Genomic DNA, 11,653 nt, shown 5'->3' with positions numbered 1-11,653 from the left:
GCCTGCTCAACACTAGAACGGCCGAGGTGTCGAAATCGACACTTTTAAAAATTTAGTGCACTATTTTAGGCCTTAATTGTTATCGCAACGCTTTCAAACTTTCAGTAGCTTCCCAATTATGCTTACACTTCATAATTCAGTATTAGTTTTCTAAAAAATCTTTTTATGTTACCCTACCGGTATCTACAATGTGCGGATATACCTCCAACGGCCGAGGTGTCAAAATCGACACCTCATACAAGTTTAATTGTATATAGTATAGAAACAAAAGAATATTATAGAAAGATTTGTAAAGTATAAAAGATTTCCTGTGTGAAAAAAACTAATTCAATAGTTTTCACACTGACTTATAGCGTTTCTCATGGTAATTGTCCAACGCTCAGCTTAATGTGTGTCATCGCTCGGCTTGACTTTAGGTCATGGTATTGAGTTTACAAATACCTTTCACAAATCTATCAGCGATTTGTAACAGATAATATTCATATTTGAGAGCCAGTGGAAGGACTTGTTGCTAATTGCATCAACAATTACACTCCGGATTGGAGCCTTCCAATCGATGAACAGCTATTTCCAATGAAAAACAGATGTCCTTTTATCATGTTCATGCCAAACAAACCAGACAAGTTTGGCATGAAATTCTAGGTGTTAGCCGAGGTTCATTCCAAATACGTATTCAATACCGTACCGTACTTATCGTACCTCGGAGCTAGGAGCTATTGAAAGAGAGCAACAAAATGGAAGGCTTCTCCACGAGGATGTAGTGATGAGGATCACCACCAATTTACACAGACAAGGCGGATACAACGTCACAACAGTTAACTTCTTTACTGGGGTGAGTCTTGCTGGTTTGCTACAGGAAAGAAATATAACCATTGTTGGAACTGTTCAAGCTAACAGTAAAGGACTGACAAAGGAGATAACCAAGGGTGGAGGAAAAATATTTTCCAGTAAATTCTTCTACGATTCAACGAACAGCTGCATGCTTGTAAACTATCAGTGCAAACAAAAGAAAAATGCAAATGTCCTTTACACTATGCATGACAGCCCTAGTATCGATGCAACAGAGAAAAAGAAACCCTCTGTGATCCATTTTTATAACGAGAACAAAGTAGCAGTTGATGTGTTTGACCAAATGGCAAGAAAATACACCACACATGCAGCAAGTAAAAGATGGCCTCTAGCAGTTTTGACAAATATGCTAGTTGTTGCAGTTTTGAATTCTTGGATTATTTTTAGAAAACGTTCCGGGAGCAACATCAACCGACGTGATTTTACCCTCAAGATCATTGAGAGCTTGAGAACTGCTCATGTGCTGAAACGAAAGCCGACACTGCAGAAAGCAGGGACGACCATCTAGAAAACGCAGAAAGTGTGCTGGACATTATTGCAAAAACAATACAGTTACCATTGTGGAAAGTGTGATAATCGTGACTGAAAAGTCACAGAGTGCAAAGGCTACACTGCGTAAAGTGTTTGTTGGTTTGTTTGATTTTTTTTCTCCTGAATAAGAAAACTTTGTGCTATTTTTATGATAATTATGTCTTCGCTCTGTTGAATTTTTAGATCATCGTACAGACTACAGAGTCAAGATACAGATAAAGTCAAACTTCAAACTGATCAAAACCTGGTAGCCTACGTCATAATTTTCGTCTAAGACCAAGATATGAACAGCGCAAATAGATGACAAAAGTAATAAGTGCTTCAGATAATTCTATCACTGTAAAATAAAACGAAATCTTACTGTTAATTTTGTGGAAAAATAAAGTTTTGTGATAAGTGTCGATTTCGACACCAGTGGCCGTTGGAGGTATACCTTTTTTTCGGCCGTTCTAGTGTTAATATATCCGATGTTCTACATTTAATATTGCAGTTTTTATTGTTGATGTGTTTAGGTGGATAACTTTAGCAACAAATTAAGCAATGCAAAGTATTGTTGATATTGGCTTTGTTGAGGTACCAGATCACCCATGGCATCTTCATAGGCAATATTTCCCAAGCAAAGTTGGGGGAAAACCAGCTTGGCTAGATCCTAAAAAATTGCCAGATTCTGAAGCTATGCTGTGTGGGACTTGTTCCAAACCAATGGTGTTTCTAATACAGCTGTATGCGCCAAATGAAGTTAGTGTGAATGGTTTTCACAGGCAAGTTTCATCATATAAGTTAGGGTGTTTGAAAAATTTTTGTTTTTGCAATTTCAACGTGGGGTTTTCTGAAAACCTGGCAAACCTTTAAAAAATGATTTTACACAATTTTTTTGGTAGGCGTTAAAACCTAGCCACCTACCCCCCAACAAAGGTCACGAAAGGTCAAATTTAGTAAGAAAAATCCCTTAACTTGCTAACTACTCATAGTAGAAAGTCAGTTTTAGTGTGAAAAGATGCAGAATATCTATGATTCTATGTGTCATAAATGGAACTTTTTCTCTAGACTAAATGCATTAGTTTTTGAGATATATAATTAAAACAATGCATTTTTAGTGTATTTGGGTCATTCCATGCCAAACGTCCTGAAAATAATAAAGATCCCAGTTTGACCCACAAGTTGTTATCAATTGTCTGTCTATGGTTTTTAAAAAGTACCTCTCTACCAAAGCTATAATATCTATTATAGTTTTGGAAATATGATGCTTTAAAGTTTTTAGGTACCCCCTAAACTTTTCCGCATTCGTTTTTTTAGACCATTTTCAATTAACCATGTCTTTTGCTCCAAAGGTTATATAATATAAAGTTTATGTTTGGTAAAATGGTTCACTTTTAACTATATTACATGATTGCATTGTCAAAATGCAATTAATTTGCAGCATAGTGGAGTAATCAAGCCTCACAGTAGCTTTTTTCTTCACCAAAAACAAACTTTGTGCCATATTTGGAAAACTGTAACTTTTTTATGAAAAGTAGGATGGTTAATATATTATCATGAATGTTCTTTCCCTACCAGATAACCACTTCACCAAGTTTGATAAGTACCGGTAACACTACATTTATTAGAAAGTTACAATGCATCAAAATAATATATGCACCCAAAGCAAAAAAGTCAAAATAACGCTATCTTGTGGTATAAAAACACTCCTGTAAAAAAGTGTTGACAAAACAATCTTTTTTACCTGTTGAAGAAAATTACCTAAGGATGAAGAATCAAGGAATATGAGTATAAGTGCAAGGATGCATCAATATACGCCATTTTCACAGACCAAAACTCAACCACAAGGCAAAAGTTTTCTATAAAATGGTAAACATGAACTTGGCTAAAATGGAAGAACCCCCTGCAATTAAACATATTCGTGATGAAGAACTGAATAATATTTGACACATCCTTGCAGTGTACTCATATTCCTTGATTCTTCTTCCTTAGGTAATGTTCTTCAACAGGTAAAAAAGATTGCTTTGTCAACACTTTTTTACGGGGGTGTTTTTACACCACAAGATGGTGTTATTTTGGCTTTTTTGCTTTGGGTGCATATTGCATACTTGATACATTGTAACTTTCCAATAAATGCAGTGTTACTTATCAAACTTGGTGAAGTTGTTATCTGGTAGGGAAAGAACATTCATGATAAATATAATAACCATCCTACTTTTCATAAAAAAGTTACAGACTTCCAAATATTGCACAAAGTTTGTTTTTGGTGAAGAAAAAGCTACTGTGAGGCTTGATTACTCCACTATGCTGCAAAGTAATTGCATTTTGACAATGCAATCATGTAATATAGTTAAAAGTGAACCATTTTACCAAACATAAACTTTATATAACCTTTGGAACAAAAGATATGGTTAATTGAAAATGGTCCAAAAAAACAAATGCGGAAAAGTTTAGGGGGGTACCTAAAACTTTAAAGCATCATGTTTCCAAAACTATAATAGATCTTGAACTAAAATTTGTAATACATGGCTATATCATGCCAAATAACATATTGACCTAGTTTGAGCAAAATCAAAGTGGGTCAATCTGGGACCTTTATGATTTTCAGGATGTTTGGCATGGAATGACTCATATATCCTAAAAAATGCAGGTTTTTGAATTATCTCAAAAACTAATGTATTTAGAGAAAAAGTTCCTTGTATGACACATAGAAATATAAGTATTCTGTATCTTTCGACAGCAAAACTGACTTTCTACTATCAGTGGTGAGAAAGTTAGAAGATTTTTTACTAAATTTGACCTTTTGTGACCTTTGTTGGGGGGTAGGTGGCTGGGTTTTGGGGCCTACCAAAAAAAATTGTGGAAATGTTATTTTTTAAAGGTTTGCCAGGTTTTCAGAAACCCCCCACATTGAAATTGCAAAAAAAAAAATTTTCAAACCACCCTAATATAAGTCATTGCTACTTAGCCTACTGTATCTAGTTTTGGTAAAAGCCCAAAATTTGCTGAAATAGGTCCTACTACATTCAAATTGATTGGGAGTTACTGCAGTTCAGAAAATACCAGGAGTTGTCAAACATGCTATAAACGCAGAGGCATTATGCATGTTACACAATACACATACACAGAGATGGGCGTGATCTTGAAGATCACTTTTTTTTAGGTGATCTTGATCTAAGATCACTTTTTTTGTGTGATCTTGATCTTAAAGAACAATAAAGATCAAGATCACTTCAAAATTGAATTTTACTTCCTAGATATCTATCTAGAGGCATTTTTTTAGAACTCTTACTGTACAAAGTAGTTTGTGGCAACTACTAACATTAAGCCACTGTTAATATGATATGTGTCCAACAAAAGACGATTTAAAGTCTCCATTTAATCTGGTCAGTGTTGCCATTTCAAAATTGAAAAAGTTTTCTGTGTTGGTCATAATAAAGAAGCCAACTTCCGTGTACTTTATGTTGACGTATAATAAAAAATGATTTAACTTTGTTCACAATTTCCATTCCATGTGTGAATTTTAAAGAAATGTTTGCTTTTTTTGACCCAATTTTAGAGGTTTCAAAAGTCTAGAATGGCGGTGTTAAAATATCTGGACTCTAGCCGACTTTGTTCATGTAAAGTGGTTTATTGCAGCAAATCAACCAGACAAAGACTTGTTAAAAGTTTGAGTATGGAGAGGTTTGTCTGACCGCAAACCTCTGAACTTTTTTGACAGCAGACAACAGCATCAAGGTTGCCAGATGGGTAAATGGTGCAATAAACATTGGCATAATACAGTGAAAGTTAAAACTACTTAGTAATACGAATAAAAACTCCTACATGAACCAGACAAAAATTTGGTAAAAAATGATGCAGTTCAAAGTTTATTTTTATTTACTTATTATAAACAAAAAGTATAAAACTAATTGCAAATTTTGCGACTTTTTCAGAACTACTGTAATTAACCTCGGCCTTGGGTGTGATGTTGCGATTCTACGCAAACTACGTCAACAACTGATAGGCCTAATAGCAACAGTCACTAACTTATTACAATTCTTAGGCCAGCAATTGAGTAGTTAAAAGTTAGCAATACCAACTATATACCTTTACCCAGTTTGCTTATAGTAATTATTCTTTGCAACATCATTGATCGAAACCTTCATTTTTTTTTCAAGTACACAAAAAGTGATCTTGAAAGTGATCTTGATCTTCAAGATCACATAGTTTGGTGATCTTGATCTTGCCCATCTCTGCACATACACAATATACTTTGCATTGATCTCTAGATAACTCGCTTATGCTTAATGATGCCAATATCGTTTTCAGAATTATTTATGTCTTTTGTTGCAAGAACAATACATGTTACCAACAAGAAGACAATAGTCCGATTCGAGTCTTCAGATGCACTTTACCGAGAAAGAATCTGTTTTATGATTTTGAACCTCCGAATTATGATGATTCAACAGAATACAAGTATGTATGGTTTATGAGTAACATGTAATGTAAAGTAAGTAATTTACTTTTCTGCAAATAATTCTCATTCAAATGTATCCTTTTTCTACATCAATGTTATAGCTTGTCGGCCCAGTGATTGAAGATTTAGATTAAGTTGGCGGGAAGGCAAGGAAGCCAATCTTCGTGACCACCTTCAGGCATGCCTTTAATGTCTTGCCAAAGACACAGCCACATGCTCTTGACCGGTGTCGAACCGGTGCCCTTTCTAGCGTCGTTTTAGAGGCTCTCGCCTCGCTCTCACCACTCGGCAATGCAGCCGACAGGTGATGTTATAGCTGTATTATTGCAACAAAGTTTAAAGGATGAAACTAATGTATTTACTGTAATTACTTATTGGTGATAGACCAGATGTGGTGGATTCTAACCTTTGTCAAGTGTGTGGCTGTCAAGGGAAAAAGACTTGCTCTCGTTGTAAAACCACGAAATACTGTGGAAGAGATCATCAAGTTCATGATTGGAAAATGCATAAGCGTACATGCAACAACAGTGACCAACTGAAAAAAGAATCGCCAGACAGTTCTTCTACTTCTTTTTTATTTCCAGGTATTGCACAGTAACACGTACACTTTTGATTGCAATTGCTTGTTACAATAGTTTAGTTGACTTTTTAAAACTGTGTGCGTTTTCACTTAAATCTTTTTCTTGCCTATGAGGTAGTTCAGTAGGCTACAGCCCTAACAAGGTACATAGGCATTTCTCTTTAGAGCAGTGTACTGATCATACTCATGAGAGAAATCAAGGGCTATATTGTCGAAGTGGAGCCCCTTCGCAATCGACGGCATGCTTTAAGTGTCTTGCCAAAGCCCACATGCTCTTGAGCGGTGTCGGACTGGTAATTAAACGTCAAACTAGGGCTCTAACCACTCGGCTATGCAGTACACTGGCAGAGGTGGGCAGTAGCGCGCTACTTTTTTGGTAAAAGTAGCGGTAGCGGCGCTACTTTTTAGTTGGAGTAGCGGCGCTATTTTTATTCCAAAGTAGCGGTAGCGGGAGAGGCGCTACTTTTTTTCAGTCGCACTCCCGCTACCCGCTACTTTTTAATTTAAATTGAAAAAAAATGCTTGTTTTTTTTGCAATACTGGCGTGGTCAAGCAGCTATATAATCGTCTTGGTTGCAAAGTTTCGGTCTTTTCTAGCTGACGTCAACTTCTTCGGCGAATATCTCCGTGTGATGAAGCCTATTTTAGACATTCTCCAGGGCGAGTCCAAGGCATATTACGGAGTCTTGCTTCCAACCATCACAATTAGCGGGAAGAAGTTGACCGAGATCAGTGATCTTGTGACCTGTGAGGAGTTGAAAGTGAAAGTCCTTGAAGGGGTGAAGAAACGATTCAACAAGTGCTTCAACAACATGAAATGCGTTATGGCATCATGTCTTCATCCCTCCTTCAAGACGTCGTGGCTACAATTTCTGCACTACGTTTCCACGGGTGATGCTGACGCACTGCGAGAAAAAGTCAAGACAGATGTAATTCGACTGTTGCGGGAGACATAAAGCTAGGTTGCTACCGAGAAGAGTGACACCAACACCAGTCATGACTCCGAGGATGTATTTTTTGGAGTATTTGCGCCACCCCGTGAAACGTCGGTGCAGAAGGAAGCAACAATATTGTGGATGCCTTTTTTCGGACAAGAGCAAGTCCTTGAGCTTTTCGAATATCGAGTTAAAACATCTGTTCATTAAATACAACAACCCTATTCCTTCCAGTGCTGCGGTGGAGAGACTTTTCTCTGTTGGAAAAGATGTGCTTATGCGAAAGCGGGCAGGACTTGGGCTATAGTGACTCTCATTTTGAAATGCTCGTGTTTTTGAAAGATGCGTAGCAATAAATTTCCCTTAGAATGTGTTTTCTATAACGACGTTAAAATGACAGCGTAAACAAATGAAAACATTCGTTTTCAAGGTCATTTTTGCGTCACTAGGGACTTGAGTGTTTCCTAGTGTCATTTTAGACAAAAGTAGCGGAAGAAGTAGCGGTAGCGCGCGCTACTTTGGCCCGAGTAGCGGTAGCGGGTAGCGCGCTACTTTTGTAAATTGGTAGCGTGTAGCGGTAGCGCGCGCTACTTTGGCCCAATTAGCGGTAGCGGGTAGCGCGCTACTTTAAAAGTAGCGGGTGCCCACCTCTGTACACTGGTAGCAGTCATGCCGTCAAGCTATCCCATCCAGGCGTTGCAGCCGTTGGACTGTTGCTATCAAGCTCTGAAAGATTGGTATATTTTCATCCCGAGGTCCATTTTATTTAAATATATTGCTTTACATCTTCTTTGTCAAATATCACAGACTCTTTTCATCGGCAGAAAATGAAATCGTAATAGAACCTGAAGACATTGTGAAATCATCAAATTTGAAAAGCAACGATGCTGAAGAACTTTCCAAACTTGAGTCAACTACTGTGGAATTCAATGAGAAAGATCTAAATGACGCTGCCGAGTTGCAAAAAGAAGATGCTGTTTTCATGAAATTTCAAAAAAGACTATCATACAACCAAGAACAAGTTGGTATTTTTTTTACAAAATGGTTCTGTTGTGTTCACATATTTTTTCTTTGAAACCTTCTACAGTAGTCCCCGCTGGTATTCAGTCCACCTCGGGACCGTTTGATTTTGGACTTGGAAAGCGAGGGACTGTTTTCTGCCACTCCTATACAGTAATTCCGGACCGGACCAAGTTGGGCTTGATAAGCCGGGACTTATTGTATTTTAATATCATGCATATCTATAATCTTGGATTGTGTTAATACAGTCTATGTTTTCTATGTTTTTCACCCTTCGTTCATTGCATCCCGATGACTTTTTTCAACGGATTTTCGTCTTTATTTACATATTTTCACCATCACAGTGAAAATTGAGTCCTTATTTCATAATAATTAATATCAATATTAGTTTTCATTGTCCATACTATTTGCGTAAATTTTCACAATGTCAAGATTGCTGTATTAACTTTAACCAACACCCAAGAAAACCTGGAAAAACATTGCAATGCACACTTGCACAGCTACATAGCACAAATAAAATTATGAACCAGCACGGAAGCTGTGTTTGAAGCACAGAAATTTAATCTTTAAGAGCGAAAACTTTGCAGCTGGTGGACAATTTGCATTGCAGGCTCAAGTAATTCAACTCACAATGGTAGAATTCATGACCTTGACTAAAAATCAACAAATTAATTGTATCCGTCTTCAACATGTCCGTGTACTGTACATTTGCAGATTGTACGTTATGAAAAAGATGGGAAACCTCTTTGGTGCTCAGATCAATTTGTTCCCAAACCTGACGACATCCCTCCATGCGATTGTGGAGCCTCGCGAATCTTTGAATTTCAAGTAAATGTTCAATGTTGTATTTTGTCATAACTTCACATTTTTAAATCGCGTCAGAACAACTGGAGTCTATTTATTTTAAGAAGTAACTAACTGTAAGGTAAAAAGTGCTTTTAAATTTGATTTAAGTTGTCAATTCTCTTGCTCACAGTTTACGGTATAGAGATGTTTGGACACCTCAACGATTGTGCTTTCAATTCTCCAACGCACCATGAGATGTTCTACTTATGTCGCCCTATTAGTGCCATTTTACACACATTGGCGAAAATCATCATGGCTGGCGTCATGTAGTAAAGAATGCAAACAAATGATGTCCTCTGATATTTAAACAACTCCTCAAGTTTATTGAACAAAATTTGAATCAAACAATTCAACATTGATGCAGTTGGACTCCTTGGATGAAATATCAGACGCTTTCGTTTATTGTGTGAAAAGGAGCAATTAAAACAAGTTGACATTTAAACTTTCACTAATTGCTTTTGTTGTTGATCAAAACACTTACAGTAATTTCACCTATTTTTTTTGTGAAGGTGATGCCTCATTTGTTGAGTTACCTAGACGTCGATTCGGCAATCGAAGGTCCGACCATTGATTGGGGAACGGTCGCAGTATACACTTGTTCTGCTGATTGTGCTGCAGAAGACTCAAGCACATCAGCTTATGTTAGAGAATTTGCGTGGAAGCAAAATTATACAGCAAAAAGTATTTACTCAACTGCTTCATCTGATTTATCGAATTAAATTGCTGCTGCCATGGTTTTAGGCGTTGGTTTGCACCACTAATGTACTGCTGCCATATCTGCATTCTTTTACTATTACGTGTAATACCAAGTGCTAACTTTCTATCATGAATGTAATGTATTTATTGGTTTTACTCATTCCGGTGCCAAATTTTCTCGTTTTAAGCATGCGTCACGGTCGTAAATCATAAGTAACTGACCATCCTACTCGTTAGTGCCGAAGGCCTAGTAGGGTCAGGGATATCTAAACAAGGACAGTCTAACGTTTAATATTCATTCTGGTATCCCTGAGGTGGATATAATCAGAACCTTATCTTATCCCCCTGTGCTTGGAATCAAGTATGGAACTCCCTTTACTAAAAGTTGCCAATATTGTTTTTGCTTGCTCAAATGCTCAATGCTAATGTATTGTATATGTTAGCAGTGACTGACGTATGTTCAATTAGTTCTTCTGACTTCGTGGCTAAGAAAAAATTCATCATGTCCAGGCTCCTGACGCTACGGTAAATTACGCGATATAGCCTAGTGACCGACGGTGTACACACTGTACAGTAAACACTGTACAATGTGCATTCGGTCAGATGCGATTGCATAAAGGACCCAACTTTACCAATGTAAAACAACATATCAAGCAACGCGGTGCAGCTCTTGGAGTGTGCGCTGGGGCAACATACTACCAGCATAGCTCTCAATTGGTTTTATTTTAAATCTTTATACTGGGGCTAAAAAGTCCTCTGAGAGGTTATTCTTGGCAGTTTCTTATGCAGAGGCTTTGAACCACTGATGCAGGCCGGTCACCGAGATTGCTAGAGTGAAATTTCCGCTTGTTGAATTGTTTGAATTATTCCATCCACTGGGTGTTGCTGAATGCAGAGCTGCCCCAGGCCTCTAAGCTCCTTCATTTTTCCGGGGACCAAGCATGGCCTCCAGAGCTTCTTCCCGGCAGCTAAAATAAAAGTCTGTCAAAAATTTGATGGTTTTGCTTTCACTCAGGCAAGAATAAGGCCCTGAAACGTATTTGCAGTTGGATTTAAATGCACTGCTTCCCAAGTAGTATAGAGCGAGCTTTTATAGAGGTCGACGCTCAGACTTTTGCGAAACTTTCATCAGCAATATTTCTCGTCGGCTTGTGAGACACTTAGCCTTGTTTGTGAAAAAAGGTTGCGAGTTAAGAGAGAAACGTTTCACGTACGAACGCAGGTGGAGAAAAAAGTTTCAAGTAGCCTACCAATAAAGCTAAGAAATGTTGGCTTTCGGAAGCCGGCAACCAAACATGGCCTACCGGCGTGGTGGATTCGGCGGTCATGGCCGCCGGAAGCTTAGCCTACCGCCCCGATAGCTCAATTGGTTAGCGCGTCACTTCTGGAACGAAGAAGCTTCAAGATCAAGCGGCGCTGGTTCGACTCTCGGGGTGTGCGCTTGGGCAACGCACGTTAAGGACTGCTCTCCATTCAGCGGCATCTAATGGATGGAATAGTTCCCTGGCAACAAGACTTCAACAATCGGAAACTTCACTCTGTCAATCTCGGTGACCGGGCCTGCGTCAGTGATTCAAAGCCTCTACAAGTATGCGAAACTGCCAGGATTAAGCTCTGCAAGAAGCTTTCCCAGTCCGAGGATAAAGATTCAATCAATCCTCAAAACACGCGCTTCTTGATCTTGTGGCTTTTTCGTGCACAAAGTCTGGCTCTTAACCAACTAAGCCAGTGGTTCCCAACCTTTTTTATCCGATGGGC

General features: G+C 38.1%; 1 protein-coding gene across 1 annotated transcript; it reads left to right on the top strand.

The window, feature by feature from the left end:
- Positions 1-1,896: 1,896 nt before the first annotated feature.
- LOC145772821 (uS5 assembly chaperone PDCD2-like) lies at positions 1,897-10,022 on the top strand. Its single transcript, XM_082584706.1, has 6 exons — positions 1,897-2,141; positions 5,671-5,817; positions 6,203-6,402; positions 8,158-8,354; positions 9,068-9,181; positions 9,709-10,022. The coding sequence occupies exons 1-6, from the start codon at positions 1,921-1,923 to the stop codon at positions 9,916-9,918; spliced, it is 1,089 nt and encodes a 362-aa protein (XP_082440832.1). The 5' UTR covers positions 1,897-1,920; the 3' UTR covers positions 9,919-10,022.
- Positions 10,023-11,653: the final 1,631 nt, after the last annotated feature.

The sequence above is a fragment of the Aplidium turbinatum genome, chromosome 1 (assembly GCF_918807975.1).
Source record: "Aplidium turbinatum chromosome 1, kaAplTurb1.1, whole genome shotgun sequence".
NCBI lineage: Eukaryota > Metazoa > Chordata > Ascidiacea > Aplousobranchia > Polyclinidae > Aplidium > Aplidium turbinatum.
This window is presented reverse-complemented; position numbering and strand designations above follow the sequence as displayed.

What these genes read in the sequence shown, in the direction of transcription:
- LOC145772821 (XM_082584706.1), top strand. Translation starts at nt 1,921, where the DNA reads ATGCAAAGTATTGTTGATATTGGCTTTGTTGAGGTACCAGATCACCCA. An exon ending in AGTGTGAATGGTTTTCACAG is followed by an intron (nt 2,142 to 5,670) that starts GCAAGTTTCATC and finishes TATCGTTTTCAG; the next exon opens with AATTATTTATGTCTTTTGTT. An exon ending in GATGATTCAACAGAATACAA is followed by an intron (nt 5,818 to 6,202) that starts GTATGTATGGTT and finishes TATTGGTGATAG; the next exon opens with ACCAGATGTGGTGGATTCTA.